The 20526-nt window shown below is 46.2% G+C and overlaps 1 protein-coding gene across 1 annotated transcript in view; it reads right to left on the reverse strand.

Annotated features, from left to right (window-relative positions):
* The window catches only part of LOC121046138, a 66315-nt gene that overhangs the window by 15901 nt on the left and 29888 nt on the right, over positions 1–20526 (reverse strand). The window contains exons 13-23 of the mRNA XM_042294203.1: positions 20295–20427; positions 19609–19775; positions 18890–19093; positions 18415–18518; positions 18222–18315; positions 17813–18140; positions 11235–11389; positions 6851–7051; positions 4231–4332; positions 1794–1941; positions 387–1276 (exon numbers count right to left, since the gene is read on the reverse strand). Of these exons, the coding sequence (XP_042150137.1) occupies positions 387–1276; positions 1794–1941; positions 4231–4332; positions 6851–7051; positions 11235–11389; positions 17813–18140; positions 18222–18315; positions 18415–18518; positions 18890–19093; positions 19609–19775; positions 20295–20427 (2526 nt within the window). The remainder of the gene's footprint in view (positions 1–386; positions 1277–1793; positions 1942–4230; positions 4333–6850; positions 7052–11234; positions 11390–17812; positions 18141–18221; positions 18316–18414; positions 18519–18889; positions 19094–19608; positions 19776–20294; positions 20428–20526) is intronic.

The raw sequence follows: 20526 nt of genomic DNA on the forward strand, positions 1-20526 counted from the left end.
AAAACGCAAGGACATAGCGATGATAAGACGTAAGGGCTTAAACATGCGTTCATTCAGTGTTTTTTTAACGGATAATATTAAGCGATCGAGATGAAATCGCGCAGTTTTCAGGATGTACGGACCGTACAGCTCGGCCCGAGTGCACACTGAAACATACCCACAATTCCCCGCTACGCGCGGTGCAATGTGGGATCGACAAGATGACTTGTGGGATTTTTCGTAAAAGTATATTAACATAAAAACCGTTTCGTTTAAATTGCACTATGCACAAACATGACGCAACATCATGCTTGTCGATACGTTGATGCATATTGATTCCCAATTCCTTGCCCAATTTCGTTTTTTTTTTTTTTTTTTAGTTTGCGGGTTGTTTTAGCAATCCTCACCGGTAAAGCCTTGGCGACTGGTGCTGGCTTCTGAGGCACCTGCTCCTTGAACCAGGATACCAGAAAGTTGACAGGGTCTGCCGGTCGTTGCTTGGAGACCGCTAGAAGACCTCTGGACAGGACGTCTCCCACGGCGTCTGTTAGGTAGCGGCCTTCCTCCACGGTCCTGCCCTCACGCAGCATGGACTGCGCTAGTTGTCGGACCTCTGCACTCTTAAGAACCTCACGCGTGGATGGCGCATGGGCGCGTGGCGTTTCTGGTAGATGCGCTTCCGCTTGTGGTACTTTTTCTGGCAGCTGCGTCGATCCTTGTACTTGTGCCGCTTCTTCAGCAGTTGGCCTTAGTTTTGCCGATTGAAGTGCTTGGGATTCCACTTTATCGGGGACTAACGGAGGCTCTTGCACAGGAACTTGATTCCCTTTGGAGAGCGCTTTTGTTGGTAACACGACCGGCACGATCAGGGGTTCTTTTTCTTGCACAGGCCTTGGGTCTTGTGCCGGAGCAGGAGGAGCTAGTACTGAAACTTTCGTTGTCTCTGGATCTTTTCCCTTAGCAGGCTCGGGTTTCAGAGCTTCCGACGGCAATTTTTCTGCCATTTTGGTCGATTCTGGAAGCGGCACCTTTACTTTCTCTTTTATTTCTTCCTTTACTGACTCTTGTATCGGCGGCGCGGATGGTAGGACTTGTGCCGGTAATTTTTGTTTGAGTTCGTGCACGGATGCGTCCGCCGGTTTTTCGACCGGCGCTTGTACTTTTCCGGGTTCTTTGGAAGGCGCTTGTTTCTGGTCTGTTGTTTTATCCTGATCAGGCACGGAGGCTGGAACCGACTTCGCTTCCGAAACAACGGGAGCATCTGGCAGGGCTTGAACGGCTGGCGTCTCCTCGGCTTCTGGAAGTTATAGATCAAATATCGTAAACAAATCTCTTGACGTTTGATAATGAACGCCTCGAAAAGAAAGTCTCTCAGACTCACGAGCTCACGAGAACGCAGGTCGTTATTTTTTCATTGTTAAGTAATTTTGTGTGAGAACTCCATCATTCCAAACTCTTGTATTTATGGGACTTTTCATAATTCCAGCTTTTGTCGTATGCATACTGTCTTTATTATACCCCCCAGGATATACATATAAATTCTTCTTAAACACTAGAAATCACCTAATCAATTTAACTGCAGCATTTTGCGCCTCAGTGTGCACAACCAAACGCCCGATGAATTCAGAATGCATCAACCACATCTTTTATGACTATTCCATTTCCATTGAAGGTGTTAATGCACAGCTGTGTCCACTTAAGAATGTTTCTCGATGCATGCGAGGCGGAAGCAACATCTCCTTCCGCTCTCGGAGCCACTGGCCGCTTTTAAGCTTCCACTCACAAATCCACAGATTACAAAATCCTGAGCTCACCTGCGTCTTCAGGTGGAGTTGGCGGCCTTTTCCAGACGTCTGCGGTGGCCGACTTTTCCTCATCGTTGGTTGTCTGGTAGCCTTCCAGCAGGTCGCGGATGGTAAGCTCCTTGGGATTCTTCACGTAGAACTCCGGCGTATGTCCCATCTAGCAGAGTTGCATCCTTGCGTAAGTATCAACACCTTCTAGAGTCACTGAGAGCTAAAGAAATCCAGGGCGTGGCGAGTGCTGATCATCTTATCTCTCCGCGGTCAATGAGATTACGGCGCTAGCAGACAAGAACAGTAAGGAACAAATCACGAAGCAAGAAGTGTGAGCACAGTAAGTCACGCCCTGCGTTTCTTAAATTGTCAGTGACTATAGTAGTTATCCACATCTCTATACTGACTGAGTGTGATCCTTCCCTATTGTTTTGTTATTATTGATCTGCTTATGTTGTTCTTGGCGCTCTGTCTTGCTTAGGCAATCATGACAGCTTACAAATAACAGGCCTACCACGATGGTGCATGGTTAAGTATGATGGATTTCTAAGACTCGCGGTTGGTCCTTGATTGTTCATTAGATTTCTACTGAGATATCATAAGCTGACTGTTAATGCACCGCTTACATGTTTTGCATAAAAACATCATTCGAATTATGTGCAATGCGGAATTAAATACTCACACGCTACTATTATATAACAATCTTGGTATTATGCCAATTACAAAAACTTTCAATTATAAACTTTTTTACGTGTCAAAAATCTGAAAGCCAAAATCAACTTTTTTCATTTTTTTTTATTCATCGTTAATATGAAACAAAGGGCGTCTATATATCCCAGCCGTTGTGTTTATATTTGGTCAACGCCTCGATCAAGGGCAGGGTATGACCTCCAGATGCTGCAGTTTTCGCTACCAAACGTATTAAACATATGCAGAGATGTGGAATCGGTTTTATAAGTTTCAACAGAAAAAAGAAAAAATGAGATCCCCCTTTCTCTAGTGTTTAACTTCGTTTATTTGAATAGGATCATCGTCGTGCTGGGGAATATTTTATGGTTTATGGGCTGTGCCAGTTTGTTTATGATTGTATGTTGATGTATAATGTATTACCAAGCATACTATTTTTTCCCTGATGGTGGTGGGGAGGAGAACCGAGTAAAACGACAACTGTCTGCTTTTTTTCTTCGTCCCCCTCTCCATTGGAGAGAAACAATAAAGTTGAAAATCGAAAGATTATTGTGGTTGATTGCACCCTGCTTTATTTGATCTCCCACTTACGATACAGAATATAATATTGATGACCAGTGAAAAAGCAATTGGGCGCGGCTTATTTTACACCCTCGGTTCACAAATGATATATTTTGTTTCTTCGGGGCGCGTGCACAGGCTATGCATGGCTCGCGTGTGACGTCACCAAACCATGATGGTGATCATTTCTACTTGTTCTTGCCGGGAGAACAAATTCTGGGATGCGAAATGCACAGCAGGTACGCGCTCAGCCACGAGGCCACCACAATGGCAACTGATGTGACGTCAGCACACGCCATGCAGGTGTGCGTGTGCGGGGAAGGTGGGCGCGCGATATACAACCTTTAGAGTTAGCCTGGTTGGACGATTTTTCGACCTGTGGTGTGTGCCTAATCTAGTGTCAGACAATTAAAGCAAATTCAAATGATCAATCCATGCGAGCTACTGTGTACTTATTGACAAGTGTCCTTTGCGTAAAATAAGAATGTCATTTGCTTGCCATGCTTCGACAGACCTGTCAGTTTTCTGAAGAAGTTGTCGTCCAGACATCTAGGGCGTAAACTCAACGTTCAGGCCAAATTTTATGGTGTCTTTTCCAAATCGAAAAATAATGTAGCTTGTAGGAATCACAGACTTATCAACAGTTCAGATTGGGTGTTGTACCTTATTTTGTCGAATACATTACCTCATGAGATGTGGTATAAAAACTAATCAATTGTTATGCTCGTATTATAAGTTCTTTAACGAGTGGGAATATTTCTGTGATCAGAAGTATTGCAAAAAAGCGCTGCGCATTATCTGTGGTCTATTTGAATATTGTTATTTTCTTGGTTGTCATATGGGGAGACGATGCGGATAGCATTGTCTCCCGATGATATCCATATAAACGTATTATCATTTGTCCTTTCTCTTATGTGCATAGCACGAGAACAGAAATGGTGAAGCCTAATGTTCCAGAATCTCTACCTTTCTATCTGATTCTACCGATTAAAAGGTATAGACATGTGCAAGCGTTTGGATGGCCAGATACGTATTCTAGCAACCTAGCCATATGACAGTAAGAAAAACTAAATGGCAATACCAATAACAGGTGCGAAGCAACTTCGACAACAGTGTTACATGATGTGGCGTCATTAAGACGTCACTAGAATAATGCAGGCAGAGTTGATTCATATATTACAGACCGTTTCTGCCATATTTACTTTACCTTGTCTTTGATGGTGTCGTCTGCCCCAGCCTTCTTGAGAATGTCGAAGTAGTTCTGGGCCTCCATCACGACGGCAGCGTAGTGTAGCGGCGTCCTGCCTTCCTGCAAGAGCAGCATCCGTCGTTGGTACGCATCCCGGCTGTGTGCGGCAGTGTCAACGCAAACTGAGAGGCTCAAAGCATGGTGGCTGGAACGCGTCTCCGACTGGTGAATCGAAACTGTTGGGCTATACTTCGTTTCACCTTATCTGCGAGCGAAGCCAAAGCTAGAAGCGCGAGTCCAGCGCTTTTTGCATTTCTCCCCAGCTCGCGCGCTCGAGCAAAGCCTGAACGCACGGAGCTTTCGTGCTCGCGCTTCCAGCTTTGCCTTCGCTCGCACACAAGGTGAAACGAAGTATAGTTGGCTATAAGAGTACATCTATACACTTTGGTGTGTTTACCGCGTCCAAAAAAGTGGTCCCTCGATTTCCGCCTGACGACGTCATAGAAGTGTCATGCTGTCACAAGTCGCGATACTGGCGGCGTCCAAACAACTGTGGTGTATGTGGCAGATGCCTGTTCTGCTTTAAGTCGCTCTCCAGGGTGGCAGTCCTCGGAAGCTTCGGCAGCCAGAAGTTGGGACGCCGTAACGACAGCGACACTCGCGTTCGGCTGTGCCACTCGCAGTTTCTCGTTAGCGTTTCCACGACCGACCACCAGGATCGCGACATCCAACAGCATGGCACTCTGGCTTCTGTGACGTCATTTGTTGCCACTTCGGTACCACTTTGAATGTATGGGCGACAAAGGACGCTAAACACACCAGTCGGAGACGCGCTCCAGGCACCTTAGCTCAAAGTGCGCTCTAAAACCTGAAGGGTCTTCTTAGAAGCAGAGAGTGGGAAACACGATATCCAAATAAGCTCGCAAAAGAGAACGAAAATTAATAAGCTCATTGCCGTACCCTAGAAATAAAAAGGTGGCGGTAACCGTGGTGTCTTTTGACGCATCATACATTCGTACCGTGCAAAGACGACTCCTACCATTCCGATTTAAACACCAGCCACTCTGCAGTTTGGCCCGGCGAAACCGCGCCGCCATGGCTCGCTTTCGTTTGTGGGCCTCTTCTTCCTCCGCATCGCGAACATGTTTCGGTGGCATCCGGGCCAACGTTACTAGAACCGACTCAGTTCCGCAGCTCTCTTTTCCAGGCTATGGAACAAAGTGGCGCATGTGGACGTCGCAAGAACCAACGGCGCTGCAGTCGAGTATTGCGCCTCCTTCCCGTGCGTCGTCTGCTTTTGGAGGAGCCTCCAGCTTCTCCAAAATATACCAGAAAACGTCCCCGAACACGGTGCTGTTATCAAGTGCAAGCTGCCACTTCTCACGAGAAACAAGCACCTCTTTACCGCCGATAACGTAACGGTAATACTTGATGACATCTTCGTCTTCGATGCGCACGTCACAAACTTTACACTTTGCAGTAAGGTTTCTGTCTTTTCTTTGTAGAGCTTGGTCTCACCTTCTGAAGTCAGTGGGGTCTCTCGGCACAAACAAAGCAGAACAAAAGATCGAAGCGAGCGTCCATCGCATACTCAGCAGAGCGGCTCGAGGAACCGGAACCAATACTCGACTGCAGCGACACTAGTCGTTGCGACCGCCGAGGAGCCCACGTTTCCTGGGGAGCTGTGAAACTGAACTAGTTCTTAAGTAACGCCGTTCCGGGCTGCATAGGAGGGGGTATTCACAAGACGCCATTTTGTTGGACGTTGTTCGCAGCTCACGCGCAGAACGATGCTTGAGGACATCTGTTTCTGGCATTTCAGAGGAAGCGAATACTGCGTGTGCACAGCTTTGATCGGTGCAAAAGGTCCGCGAGCGCACGGCTATCCATAGCTTTTGCTGTACTGACTGCGAGGAATGCACAACAATGCACGTTCAACATTCATTTACATAATCAGAACCATTGTTCTTAGAAGACAATAAATGGCAGCTAGTTCTGAGCATGCGTTGTGAACAACGTCCAACAATATGGCGTCTTGTGAATACCCCCTATAATGAGCCGCACTGCCGTAGCCCGCTGTTTATAGACGCTTTCAGCGCGCGCCAGGTTGAGCCGCCATAGCCGACCTTCTCTTGTCTTACCGAGATGCCGAGCCACTGAAGCGGGCCTTGACGAGTCTCCAGAAGGGCCTATGCTGGGGAGAAGGACACAATAACACTTAAAATGGCAATAGCCGGTCCTGCTGTTGTAATGATGAAGTGGAGCGAACGGAATACTAGGGAACAAAAACTGAAGGTCAGTTATGGCGGCGCCCATGCACAGCTGCCTGAAAGCGTCTATATAAAGGGTGTCCCAAGTCACCAGGTTCGGTCTAAAATGGACCGTAAAAATCGACGCCTGCACATAGCAATCTAAAATTTTCGTCAAAGGTGTATTTCCCAGGCCGGTCTTTTCTTGTAAAATTACAAACTTATGCTCTCTTTCGGTAAAAAATAGGGCCAAAAAACTTGTCAGGGTCAATAGCGGGCGACGACGCAGACGACCAAGTCCATTAGTGGGACCGGGTTTGGCGCTCGTATATATGTGTATATATATATATATATATATATATATATATATATATAACGCACTGACGTACATTGTCTGGTCCATCCAGGGTCTCCGGGAACTTGTCCACGATGTAGTTGAGCACGTCGGTGTGACCATGCAGCACGGCTAGGTGTAGAGGACTGGCGCCCAGGTGGTCTCGACTCAGCGCGAAGCGTTTCCTGGTCAACACTTGACGCACCTCCGCCAAGTTGCCGCGCACTACGGCCTCGTGCACACTTCGGATGCGCTCCTGCGTCAAACGGTCATGGGTGCACATCTTGAGAACCTCACTTCTAATTATTCATCTTCCTTGTTAACGAGACGGCAGCGTTAGATTTACTACGTCACCAACACGAACGTCGAAGCCTGTGAAGGGCATTCTCCTCATCCGTGGAACGTCAACCTAGAAGTGCGCCAACTTAGCAATGGAGCCCGAGCCCGAAGCCAAGGTTCCTTCGTCGTGCTGAACGGACATGAGGCCTAGCCGAGCGCTGACACACCACTCGTGTCCAATCTGTGTCCGCGCTCGATCTCACTCTGATGGCGTCAAAATTTTAGTGCATGGGCGTTGATTATTCTACAGCACGTGAACTAATACTTTTAAGGCACTTAAGACGGCCCGCAAAGATTGGTTTCTCAGCGTATCACATTGTGATTTACTACAAAGCGGCTAGCAGGCGGTGAGAGGTTACAGAGAAAAAATCAAGGAATAAAATTACACCGTTCAAAAAAAAAAAAAAAAAGAAGAACAGAAATTTGTTATGGGCAATTTACGCCGCCACTTCGCAGACGATGCATGCGTATTGAGAAGTGCTCCCGACAGATGGCGTACGCCGCATCGAGGGAATGCCGGCCGATTCGGCCTGTGGTAGCAGACGATCCCGCAAAAGACTGGCGGGCGCCCCCTCGACACGGCGTACGCCACCTGTCGGCAGCACTTCCCACCTCGCGTGCATCATTTGCGAAGTGGCAACGTAAACTGCCCCTATAGCGGTTTTTTTTTTTTTAACAAGATGAGTTTATTTTTTATTTTTTCCACTGTAAATTTTCACCGCCTTGCACTTCTGCAGTAAATCGCAGTGCGATACGTTGTAAAACCGATATTTTCGGGCCGTCTAAATTGCCTTAAAAGCGTTATTCGACATGCTGTAGATGCTGTCGGGCCAGCGCGAGGCACAGATGCAACATGAACGGTACGTCAGCGCTCGGCTGGGACCTGTGTTCTCTCTCACCGGACACGAGCCCTTGCCGAAAGCTGACGAAGCACTCGAGCCAAGTTTGTGCACCGCGCTGGGGCCCTAAACTCGTGAAACACAAAGTTTGAGCCGAAAGTTTGCTGAGCGCGCCGATTGGACGTCGGCGAAAAAAGCGCGAAGTCATCGCCATGATCGGCCAATCGGTGCTCTCCGTCAACTTCGCCTTCAAATTCGTGTTTGACGAGTTTAGCGACCCTGGCCTGCGGTTGGTGATACTTCATTAAGCCCAGAAGATGAAAAAGAAAAAAAAAAAAATAGGCGAGAGGATTTGATTTTGAGGGAGGGGTGAAGGAAGAGGGACTTTTCGCGGTGAGAATCTCGCTAAGAACGCTTTTGTTTTCCGCACTCTGGGTAGTACACGTGCTGCCCACTCGGTTAGGTTTTAATTTTAATAGTGCATAGAAGCTTGGCATTGCACGCGGTTGCACCAGCAGAGTAAGTTGTAATATCCTCAATTTGGGTTGTGAAGAAATTCGACCAAGCGGCGATACCGAAACTTCTTGCTGCGAATACTTTCTGAAAGGTGCAAATTATCCTGCTTACTTTTTGCTTCAAACAGAACGTAATGAAACATGTAAGTGGCAGAGACTGATTCAGTCTAATAGTGTGTAAAATAATGTATAGCCCTCAAAGAAGTCAACTCTTCCTAGAGGAAGCATAAAAAAAACACTCCAATAACAAATTACGAAGATTTTATTTGGTGCTTCGGAGCACACTGATTTAGTGTCCCTCAATACATGTTACGAAGAATCGTCGTAACCGATTCGCTTTCACTCCTAGCCGGCGGATTGGACGACACTGCTGCGGCGACTCACCCGACTGATTCGACAGATGTTGTTTTAAACATTATCGCGTTCCTCGCTGTCTTCATTTTTACTGGGCTAATCACGGCCCGCACCAGTTGATATATGATCTTCAGGCGCCCTCTGCTACGCGGCGGGGCCGAAGGACCTGGACAACGCCATCTGCCACAATCGGTCAGCGGCGTGGTGCTGACCAATAGCAGCAGACGGCGTTATCCCGGTCGTTTTTCCCGCTCGGTCCCGCCGTGCAGCATAGGGCTCCATGTTTGCTTTTACCGCGGCAGTCTTGAAACTGTCGATATGCTTGTAGTCAGAGACTGTTTAAGAAGCGCGGGACGTGGCTATATTTCCGCTTCTTGCTTCGTAATTTGTCTTACGGCGTCCTCGTTGGTGAAGGCTGCAGTCTTATTGACTGAGAAGGAGTAACAAGCCACGCCCAATGACTATAGTGGATGTTGCCACGCGCGTCTTGAAGCAAGCGCAGTCGTGGCTGAATGGTCATCCTCCTTGACTCCTAACTCCTACGCAAGGGGCTCGAGGTTCGATGCCTGGGAGCAAACGCACCTTTCTGTTATTTCTGTAAATGTCGCGTTTTGGTGAATTCGAGAACATAGTTGTTTATTCTAGGTCCGAATGCTCTACGCGCCGAAACTTCTACGCCAATTATTTCAGAAGTCCACGCGTGCACATAAAGGGTTCCGCGTGGCGAGCCGGAGTCAGTGTCGCCCCAGCGCTCGATTCTGCTGTTTCGCCGACATCGACGCCTGAAACGCTAACCTTCTTCTATTTTGTGTTGGGCACAAGTTTGCCCCATTAAATGTTTAGTTTCTTCAGTTAATTCGCCGTCTCACCATTTGTCGTTCGTGACAATATTGAGTAAATAACCAAAAAGCCCTCCCCCCCCCACACACACATAAACCCTTTTTTACTTGCATTTTTTTTGTAAAACCGCATCATTATCACGAAGGAAAGGCGGTCGATAGAAGGTCTAAAATCACAGTATGGTTGTTGTTCGTATTTCCCGTAAAGCTTGCTTTGCCTAGTGCATGCCAATTCATCGTTGTGCACCCAAGCGCTTCCTCGTAAAAAAGCGCCCGACAGAATGCCTGAATTTTTTTCAAATGAACCGACATTTATATAGATGACGTGTGTTGGTCTCGAGTGCCAATTTCCGTGATCAAGACATACTTCACCAGGGAGCAAAACTATGCAGGCGAGCTGGGTAGGAAACGTCATATTCTAAACCTTGAAACAAGGAGAAATAAAACAACGGACGAGACGACAGAAAATCTCAAGTCGTCTTGTCCGTTATTTAATTTCTCCTTGTCCGAGGATCTAGATTCGACAAATGTTGCTATAATACTTCAACACTTTTTTGTTTTGTGTTTTTGCGAATTTATGGTGATTTTTTTACGCCGTTTTTTTACAGCTACTATGTGCCGAGGCTCTGTTCTGTACACTCCATGAAAAAAAGTTCCGTGAGTTTACTCACCTGTAGGCCACAGAGACAGCCAATCGAGGCAAAAAATCGACAGATCCCATAAAATGGCGAAGCTCACAAAAGGATGAAGCGAAAAAATAAAAATAAATAAATAAAGAAGCGATCTGCGCAGGGACATCGAGCATGACATTTGACTTGCTCATTACTATGCCCTCACACTTCGCATTTATCAGATATATTCGCGCTTTCTCGACTCTTGATCAGGTTCGAATCATCGCACTGCCTGTGAAGCTGTAAAGCCTTGTTCTTCTGTTCTTTGCCGTTGTTGTTTGCCTCCGTGATCTGTAGGAAAGTGGACTCACACTAATTGTTTAGCGTGCAGGACGAACTGTAGACCTCGATTTCATTTTATTGCAATAAACAGTAAAACAATTATCAAGCTGGATAATCACCAAGCTAATTGTATTCTAAGTGTAAACTATGATATTGAATTAATTAAAATAATTTATTTTAAGGCAGAACTTTAATCCGTTTTACCTTGCGATGGAAAGTAGCGGACGCCAGGTGTCATCTGAGCCAATTGAGCGCTGAACACGTACCACGTGACTTCATGTCCCGTGGTTCACTCGTCCTAACCCGAGGGTAACGTGACTTTCTTCTAGCTGTGGATTGGCTCCGGTTTTTCGTACCATTTTCTGCGGCCCTTCGTAAGTTGAAACAGAGTATTAAAAGGTTATATTTATTTATTTATTTTTTTATTATTACTCGTACGTCCTACCATGGGGCATTACACAAAAGGTTGTGCTGCTAAAAGTTGAATAGTAGAAACAAGTTACAACTAAGCTGAAGAACGACAAAAGTAGTGCACTCAAGAGCAATATACCCACACATAAAAACGAACAAATGCTGACGATAAGGCAGCATTGTCCTCACCATGTACGCGGGCACGAGGCTCAGGAACTCCTGGACTTGCTTGTCCTCGGAGGTCTTGTTGAGCAGGCGCTCTCCCTGGCCCGCGATGACCACGTGTTCAAGGCGGAGGAGGTCGCCATCTTTGATCCAGAGATCGATGAGCTCGTTCAGCCGATCTGAAACAGTGTGTGCTTCGACTGGGTGAAAGCTCCTGAAGCTTCCGCCCAGGCGAAATGTAATATAATAAAGCACTTCCTACTTGCTATTACTACAGCCTACACTGAAAAGAAAGAAAAAAAAAACTTTCTGGGTGTATTTTTTCCTAGAACTCACAGGCAACCAATCACGGCAAACAATACAACGAACTCAGCGAATGACGCGGCGCGGAATACGATTCGATCTGAACACACACGCGCACACACACGCGCACAAACACGCGCACACACGCACACGCACGCACGCACACGCACGTGTACGCGCACACACACACACGCACACACACGCACACACGCGCGCGCGCACACACACGCACGCACACGCGCGCGCACGCACACACACACACGCGCGCGAGCGCGCGCGAAGTACGAAGCACTTTTTGCATTTTGATTTCTCTAATCACATTCGGAGCTTCGTCACTCGCTGGGATTTTTCTCTTGTTCGCCGTGATTGGCTACATCTGTACTGTATAGCAAAGTGAAGTGACAAACGTTTTTAGATTGTACGTTTCGTATACAAAAATCCTTGTAGAAAGATAAAAAAAGAAGAAGCTATATCAGGATACACAAAACGCTTCCTGGCAAAGGCAATACGTCGCTGTATCCATTTTATAAATAACATGTTATTTATGGGTCTATTTCACGTTCAAAACTCTATTTACTGACATGCTCTCACGAGACCAAACATAGCTAGGCAGATCTTGTTTGCGCCTGCTAATGCAAAACACTTAAATTAGAAGATAAAGTGACGTGGATCGTTCCACTGCTCGCCAAGACTAATATGCGACATTGTTAATATATATATATATATATATATATATATATATATATATATATTTATTTATTTAGCAATACTGTAGGTCCCTCAGGGCCCCGGCAGGGGTGAACGTATAATACATAGTACAGGGCATAATAAAAAAGGGAAACCTTCAATACAATGAAACAATACTGTAACACCATAAAATAGGAATATATATATATATATATATATATATATATATATATATATATATATATATATATATATATATATATATATATATATATTAGTTTTGGAGCTTTGTGCGCTTTGTGTAAATCACTAGCAACAAGAACTTTTTTATTTATTTTTGCAGGGTTATTATAGGCGTAATGCGCACAGTAATACCCTAGCAACACTAGCGCTCTTAACTCATTAAGCCAATGACAAGTGCCTTAATCGCGATCGACCGGCGTTACACGGCGGGGCGAACTGTCATCGAGCCGCTAACGATCATTGAGTTAAACTGGGCTGTCCTGCCTCAGTTAACTGATGGGGATTCGCCCCAATAGAGCTAAAGATGGCGGCGCCCGCCGCATCGGTGCCCATGGCCAGCGCCAGCGAGGCACTTATTATTGCGGAAGATTGGGGAGGTATCTAGAAAGTATCCTAGCAGCAAATGTTGTCGGAACAGGTATGATTCGTGGCCAGGGCTGCCGCTAGATCCATCATGGCACGTCGCACAAGCCAAAGCTCGGCGAGGGCGGCCATTGTGATGTCAGTGCCGATAAGACTTTCGTTGTCTTTCTTGCATGAATTTGTGTGAAACGTTTTGATTATCGCTTCTTACTGTAAAAACAAAAAAAAAAGAAGTTCATTTTGTAACCTTTATAATGATTGAAAAATGCGCATGTGATTCATTTGCATCACTTTATATAAAAAAGGTAATGTGACATCAGTTTTGGTTTCATTTCGATTAAAACTGTGCCCCCTGGCGCGCATCTCAACTGGGGTTAATTGTTAGGCCTATGTACCGTGTACCACCGGACAACTTAGTTCAGTTTAATGACAGTTGGGAGATGCCAACGATCGTTGGCTTAATGACAGTTAAAAGCGCTCGTGTAACTATTGTATGATAACATAAAGGTTTTACTGGCATCATATGTCTATCTCCGACTTGGTTATTTTCTGTCTGTCTGAGGGAAGGGATTGCGCTACAAAGGCTTTGCAATGGCTCAGGCACCAATCCCTGAGCTTACTATCTCCCACCCGGGCTTCATCTTTGGTATAAACGGTATATGAGACGATCACTCCTGACCATCTCATATACCGTTTTCTTTGTTTACAAAAACAAGCTCAAGAAACTTCCGGTGTCTCCGGTTCAACAAGATTTTCGAGCTTGTTTATGTTGGAATTGCTAGGACACGGAAGGTGCTACAGAAATGACGAAGTCGGAGATGGAGCAAGGTCCTTATACTATGCTATTCAGTAATTCAACATAAAAAAATGTGATAAGTCATCATACAAAAATGAAAAAAGAAAAAACAAAAAGCTTTTAACGAATTTTTCGGTAACCGATCCTTTAGCTAAGCAGCTGGAGAATTAATGATGAGCTGTTTCATGAACGTTGCAAGGAACGGTTTTACTGTGGGGATTGTTTGTTCCCTCAGTTTGCGGGGACGCAACATTGCGGTGCTCTTTTGTATAGTAAAGACCGTCCCAATAACGAGCTTCTGGTCGGTGCTATTTTCAGCATTCGTGTGCATGGCGCGTGATTTCCACACATTTTCGAAGCGACCAACACGTAAGTGCTGGACTGTTGGAATCGCACGCTGGGCTGTGAGTTTGTATACATGGGAATGGCGTATAGACCGACACGCTGTTTACAAACAAGCCCGCGTTTGCCCACACCAGGTGTGGGCACTGCGCATGCGCAGAAACCGAATTCGAGTGAACTGAAGCGTCTGCGCATGCGCAGTACCGTCGACAGCGCCACCGCAGCAGCGTGACGTCAGAGGCGCGTGTTGGTCTATACTGGGCAGTCAACAAAGTCACAGCATCACGCGGTTAAAGGGACCATGAAATGATATAGCCGCGAATTACGGCGTCATTATTAACCATGTCCCACCGTTCGAAATCGGCCAATGTCAAATGTGAGGGCATGCCTCGCCTGCAGTCCTTATTGAAGTAAAACGGAGTAGACCTACCTTCCAACAAAAATACACATTTCTTTTTTATACGGTAGAACAGTCACTCAAGGCCGTAACTACAAGAACTCTTAGACAGAAGATGCATTGGGGCCATGGAAAAAGGTGACGCACATGGCAGTGCAGCATGGTGCCTCACGGCTACGCTGTGAAGCATATGCTCGACGACGGGAATGAGGTGTTCGAGCGGCCTTGCCATTCTGGATGTTACGCATGCAGAAAGAGCAGCCGTGCTTGACCGCAGCAAAGCCCACCAGCGACGTGTCGATCTTCGCGGATGGTTGCCTTCCCATGACACGCTGATGATGTTTACGTGATTTGATGCCACCCCACGATGATCGAGCGATGAAGTTTTTTTTTTTTTTCCGAGTATTGCATGGACACACGGTATGTGCTAAGGTAGGAGGACGTAAACAGGAACAAAATAATGTGGTTGTTGTTTTGGTGGTGCTTTGGTGGCTGCTTTAGGAGAGGTGGTTACAAGCAGACACGTGAACTTCAGCCATAAGCCGTTTCGTGCAAGCTCTGTAGTACGTGCGTCCCATATACGTTACAATTTGAATGCATATGATAAGATGTTGAACAATGTAAAAAAAACTGCGCTCTGTAGTTTTCTTTTTAGTTTGATGAGTCGGACATTTATCATTACCCTCATAAGCATGATAATTTTTATATATAATAAGGATTCATCACTTTTGACAAACTTTGCGCGCATAAAAAAAATTAATATCTTGTGACCACAGTAAATGAAATGTGGCAGCAGTAGAGGCCACGTAGCCATGCAAAAGCTACGCAAAATGAGATGAAAAAATATATTCAACACATTCATTGCTCGAGTTGCGGCAGATGAGATGGGGACGATGGTGGGACCAAAAGCAGTGGAAGTTGCATTTCCGCTCTGAACAAAACAAGCAGCCTTTGAGAAGCAAAAATTAATTCGGGCTTTCTCTCTCGCCTAGGTGTCCAGAGAAAAGGTGTCCGTCATTACTGTGTGTGCGCAAAGTGGGGGCATTTAGTTGACTCGACCGGAGAGGTCCTACTTACCTAGTTGCATGGCAGTGCTACTGGACAGCTTACTCCCCTTATATTGAACATGCTTTTCCTTGTCTGCATTCGAACTTGAAGCCCTTCTTTGTCGTTTGACATCCGCCTGCTTGGTTTTGGTTTCCTCCGTTGTTGCTTGGTCACCATCACTTGCTTCTACAAGGTCGTCGTGCACCTTCGTCGATCCGCTTGTCCTGGCTTGAACCTGAGGTGGCCCTTCAAGATGATCCTTGTAGGTTTCCGTAGGCACAGCTGCTTTCGCGACTGAGTTATCTGGATCTTTGTCCGATGGTATTTTCTTCGTCCTCGAACTTAAGGTAGTTCTGCTGGACGGAAGCTGATCAGCCCCTTCTCCAGAAGTTGGCCTTTCGTCACGCCCTTCATCCTTTACGTGGGACACGTCGTTTATGGAGATTTGTTCAGATGTTGGGTTGGCAGCCTCTGTGGAGTGACGTGGTTCTGACGCTGATACAGATTTGGTGGTGTCATTGGCTGGTTTTGCCTTATCGTTGAGCGTAGCATTTTCATCTTGATTATCGGCGTCTTTACCAGTCTCCTTGCATGCGTCATTGCTGAATTCAAGGTTCTGGGTATCCTTTGTTGAAGTCGCGTGTTTACGCTCAGGCTCAAGTATAGCCAACTTTTTTTCACGGGCCTTTTCTATATTCGCAGCATTGTCCTTCTCGAATCGCCTATCTTTGCTGAAATCAAGGCCAGAAACAATATTGTCTGAATTCCGAATAATGTCATTGCCATTTTCTTGTTCTTTTGGATCAGCAGTAACTAAAGCATTGCTTTTTGGTTGTTTCTCGTCACCATTAGCCGAAGCATCGGCACCTTGTTTTTCTTGATGGTTCTCTGGCTGTTCCTCTGGAACAGATCTAAGATGAGCTTTGTTTGGTTCGTGTATTTTGTCTTTTGTGCCGGAAAACGTCTCAGTTTTTGTTCCCATTTTTTTAGCTTTCGTGGCCCGACTATTGTTTTCGACCCGCGCAGCCTCATGTTCGTTTTCTTGCGATTCTTGAATATGGTCACCGTCTTCCTCGGGAGGTGTCTTTGGCAATTCGCCGTTCACCCTCAATTCCACAAATGGAGTGATTCTAGGATTCATAGCCGAGACATTGCCTTTTTCATTTCTACTTTTTTTGGTTGCCGGGCTGGAGTTCAGTGCTTTAGAAACAATCTGCGTACTTCTCCTCGCGAGTTGTGTGGCTTTTTCTTTGTTATTAAGCTTTTTGACCTCATCCAATTTTTTGCTACTATTGGGCTTGCTTGATGCGCTGTTCGCTTTAACATGGTTTTGTCTCGAGAGAACCACAGGTTTTGAGCTTGCAGTGCCATTTTGTTCAATGCCTCGAGTCTCTTGCACTCCATTCTTGAGCAAGTCATTTCCTTCATCTAATGTGCTGGGGTATTCTGATGTAGACTTCAGAGCAATATCATGATTGACGATTTGCGCGGTTGATTCATCTTCAGTTTGGTTTTCCTGCTGGAGCGAAAAACTTTGCTTTGAAACTTCATCAGTATTTATTTCATCATTATTGTGAGTTTCACACCTCTTTGAAATGTCTGCAGCATCTGCTTCACCACTGATGTGAGCTTCACCAGTGATATTATTGTAGCTGTTAAGTTCACCCTGAGCAGGCCCTTCATCCGTGCTTGACAAGGTGCGTTCTTTGTCAGGCCTTGTATCACACTTAATGTTGGAATCACCAGTTTCTGGCTCCTCATCCTTCGTCTGACCGACGTTCACAGTATGCATGCCATCAGGTGGAACAGTAATACTAGATATGTCCCGCTTCTTGTCAACTTGGCCCTGAGTTTCTTCTGGTGAATCTGACGTTCCTTTCTGAGAAATAACATCAGGCTTGGATTGAGTTGAGCTATGCAGTTCACTTGTCTCTTCTTCTTTCGCTTTAGAGTTTAAATCAAGATTTGAACTAGTGGCGTCAACTTCGACAACATCTTGACGCTTAAGAGGAGTTGTTACCGCTTTGGAAGAATAGTCTGCTTCCTCTGTATCGCCGTGAGAGGGTTTACCGTCACCATTAAATTTTTGCATCACGTTTTCTTGTTGTTTTTCGTCACCGGTAGGTGGCTTTCCATCTTTCATTGCGCTTTCAGCTGCTGAATTACATCTTTCAAGGTCGTCGCTTTGCTTCCCGCCATTTTCCTCCACGCTACATGCAGACCTGTCGGCCACATCGTCCGCCTTTGGTCTATTATCACCAATCCCATCTCCGTTCCGAACATCGGGTTCGGGCACCCGAACGCTGTCATCTACAGCAGAGGTGACATCAGCAACTGCAGGATTGTTTGCAGCGACAATCTCTCCAACATCTACGTCTGTGCTTCTCGAATCAGAATTCGAAGGTACGTTGTGGGGCTGCTTACCTTCCGCATCTCCAGAATCACTCTCTTCGGGGCTGTTGCCGTCGTCAGCGGTGGCGTTCTGTTCAGCATTGGCGTCTTCTCGGTTTGGAACGGCCTTCTTATCACTCTCGTGTTTTTCCTCCACATTTTCACGAGGACGTTGTAATTCCGCGCCGCCGCTGAGTGTTTCTTTTTCCATCGTTGGAACTGCAATGGTCTCCACCTTGGTGGTTTTACTGGAGAACGGGTTTTCCTTGGGAGGCGATCTTTCGCGAGGAGGGTTGGGTGATGCCGAAGACTTGGACCTTCCCCTTCTGCTTTTCAGGTAGTACTCCGCGGTTTTTCCCTTCTGGAAGAACATAGGTCAAAGCAAAAGAAATCCGGTTAACGTCCTGTTCTCACTTTAGATGAGCGGAACAGCGACACTTGCCTTTCCTATGGTTGGTTTAACGACAGCAATGACGTCACTAATGCAACCGTCCACGTTAAAGCCGCTAGATAAGTTATGCTTCAAAGTATCAACACTGCGCATGACGTTCGAACAGGTTGATCTGTTCTTACTTTATAGTTCTAAACGATGCAATGATGGGCAATTTAACTAGTCCGAGGACATATCCACAGACGTCACCTGATCCAGGGCCTTTGGGTCCGCACCGCATTCAACCAAGAGCTTGTAGATGGCTGTATCTCTTCTCAAAGCCGCCAAATGAAGTGGATTGCGGCCGTGCTGAAAAGAAGCGATCACAATGTGGCATGTGTACAGCATTATGCTACTTCCACACGACAAATAATAGTGCACAGTCTAAGTCTAACCCTCATGACTTCTATCTAGCTCTCACACGCTCTTCCTCTCTCTCTCTCTCTCTCTCTCTCTATTTATTTTTGTTTTTTGCTTGGCTCACAAGAATAGCCCGTCATCATCCCTCATCCAGACTCATCACTTTCCTTCGTTTATCGGGAAAGCAACTCGTTTAATATCCGAGGCTTTTGCATTTGCTGCGCCCTCAACACAGTAGAAGGCACATTTGCACTTAGTCGAGAATCAGATGGCGCATAAGTTGTATCGCGGATAGATTGGGTTTTCCTAATGCAACTTACCGAAGCCTTGAGATTAATGCAGGCCGGAAACTTTTCCAAGATGAGCCGCACTGCTTCAAGTTGTCGATTCTCGATGGCCGCGTGGATTGGGTGGCATCCGTCCTCGCTGCGCGTCTTGAGATAGGTTTCGTCCAGCGCCGCCAGTTCTTTTAACTTGGCAACGTCTCCTCTGCTGATAGCCTCGTGCGTCGCGTTGACGTTTTGCTGACAAAAAAAAAAAAAGAAAGTGGTCTTATATGACGAAATTCTAGTTTTGTAGTCAGGTATTCAAAAACTTTTTGAGGGTCTGTTTTTGTGCACGTGATCGACTGCTGTGGTCACTGATAGCCCAAGAAAGGCAGGGTGCCAAGGGTCACCAGCATTATATTATCCCTCTGCGTTCAACGACACTGCGCCATTGGCGGACAAGAACACCGAAAAACGACAAGAACTTTCGCTTTGAATAATGCAAAGCCTGATCCATAGAGTTAATGCATTGCCTTTAAAATTAGGCATATCATTCAAAAGTTCTGCCAGACTACTGACAGACAGATAACTGGTGCCTCCGTGGATTGCAGCAATCGGCTTTCCCAAGTGCCTTGCTGTAAAGTAGACGCTCCAAATTTCTTAGAGTATAAGACAGAGGCCGGTTTATATCGGTCATGAGGACATGCTATTTTATCGCCAGCTGCGCGTCAACAGTCAGGTTTTACTTTGCGCGGTTGGAAACAGGGACATACCAAATGGGTAGGGAGTGCTTTGAGTAACTGGCGAACTTCCTCGTTCCAGCTTGTCCTCCCCAGGAGGTGCCTGCCATGGCCCTCGAGCACCAGCTCTCGGATCTCAGCAGGGTCTCCTTTCTGCAGCGCCGAGCTCAGCTTTTCGACCACCAGCGACGTCGCAAAGGCTGAAAACGCAGTGCGAAAACAAAACGCACCCGTGCTGATAGCAGTCCTTAAAAAATATCTAAACAGAACACAACAATGCTGTGCGCTGGAAAAAAAAGTGCGTGCGTGCGTTTTTAAAATGTGAAGGCTGCGGCGCGCGTAAGTTTTTATTGAAAACATTAACCACACAAACAGCACGGCTTTACCTTTCGGTTCCTTGATGTCCATCTCCTCCCCGCTCTCATTTTCTCGAGTTTGGGGACCGACAACAACAGAGTGCATGAGTGGCTGACAACCCACGTGATGAGCATGCTTTAAACCTCTGTCCAATGACGGAAGTGGAAAATGTAACTTTCACCCCGGAAAAAAAAAAAAGAAATGAATTAACAATAGCAATAAAAAAATGATTTCTAATGGGACCGGAACCCTAAAAAAAGCTCCACTTTCGGTACAGCAAATGCTGTGACTGCAAGAAACGTGTCTTGTTTGAACTGCCCTTGACGAAACTGTCACAAAGATGAGATACAAAGGGTTCTCACAATGCTTTCGAGGTCTGCTCCCAGGAGGCTCGGAGCGACTTCTCGCCTTATCTTTGGCACTTGGTCCCAGCTGGCCAATCTCCGGAGGCATGGGTAAGTGGTGCGTCTTGTAGAATTCCGAGGACTTGCCTCTCTACGAAAACAAAACAAAACAGGATCACTGTCAAAAGATAGGCTGTGAATCTGGGAATTCTCGAGGCAGCACGCCAGATAGGAATACCTAATTTGGCCC

The sequence above is a fragment of the Ixodes scapularis genome, unplaced genomic scaffold, assembly GCF_016920785.2.
Source record: "Ixodes scapularis isolate PalLabHiFi unplaced genomic scaffold, ASM1692078v2 PGA_scaffold5__190_contigs__length_132052651, whole genome shotgun sequence".
NCBI classification, from domain to species: domain Eukaryota; kingdom Metazoa; phylum Arthropoda; class Arachnida; order Ixodida; family Ixodidae; genus Ixodes; species Ixodes scapularis.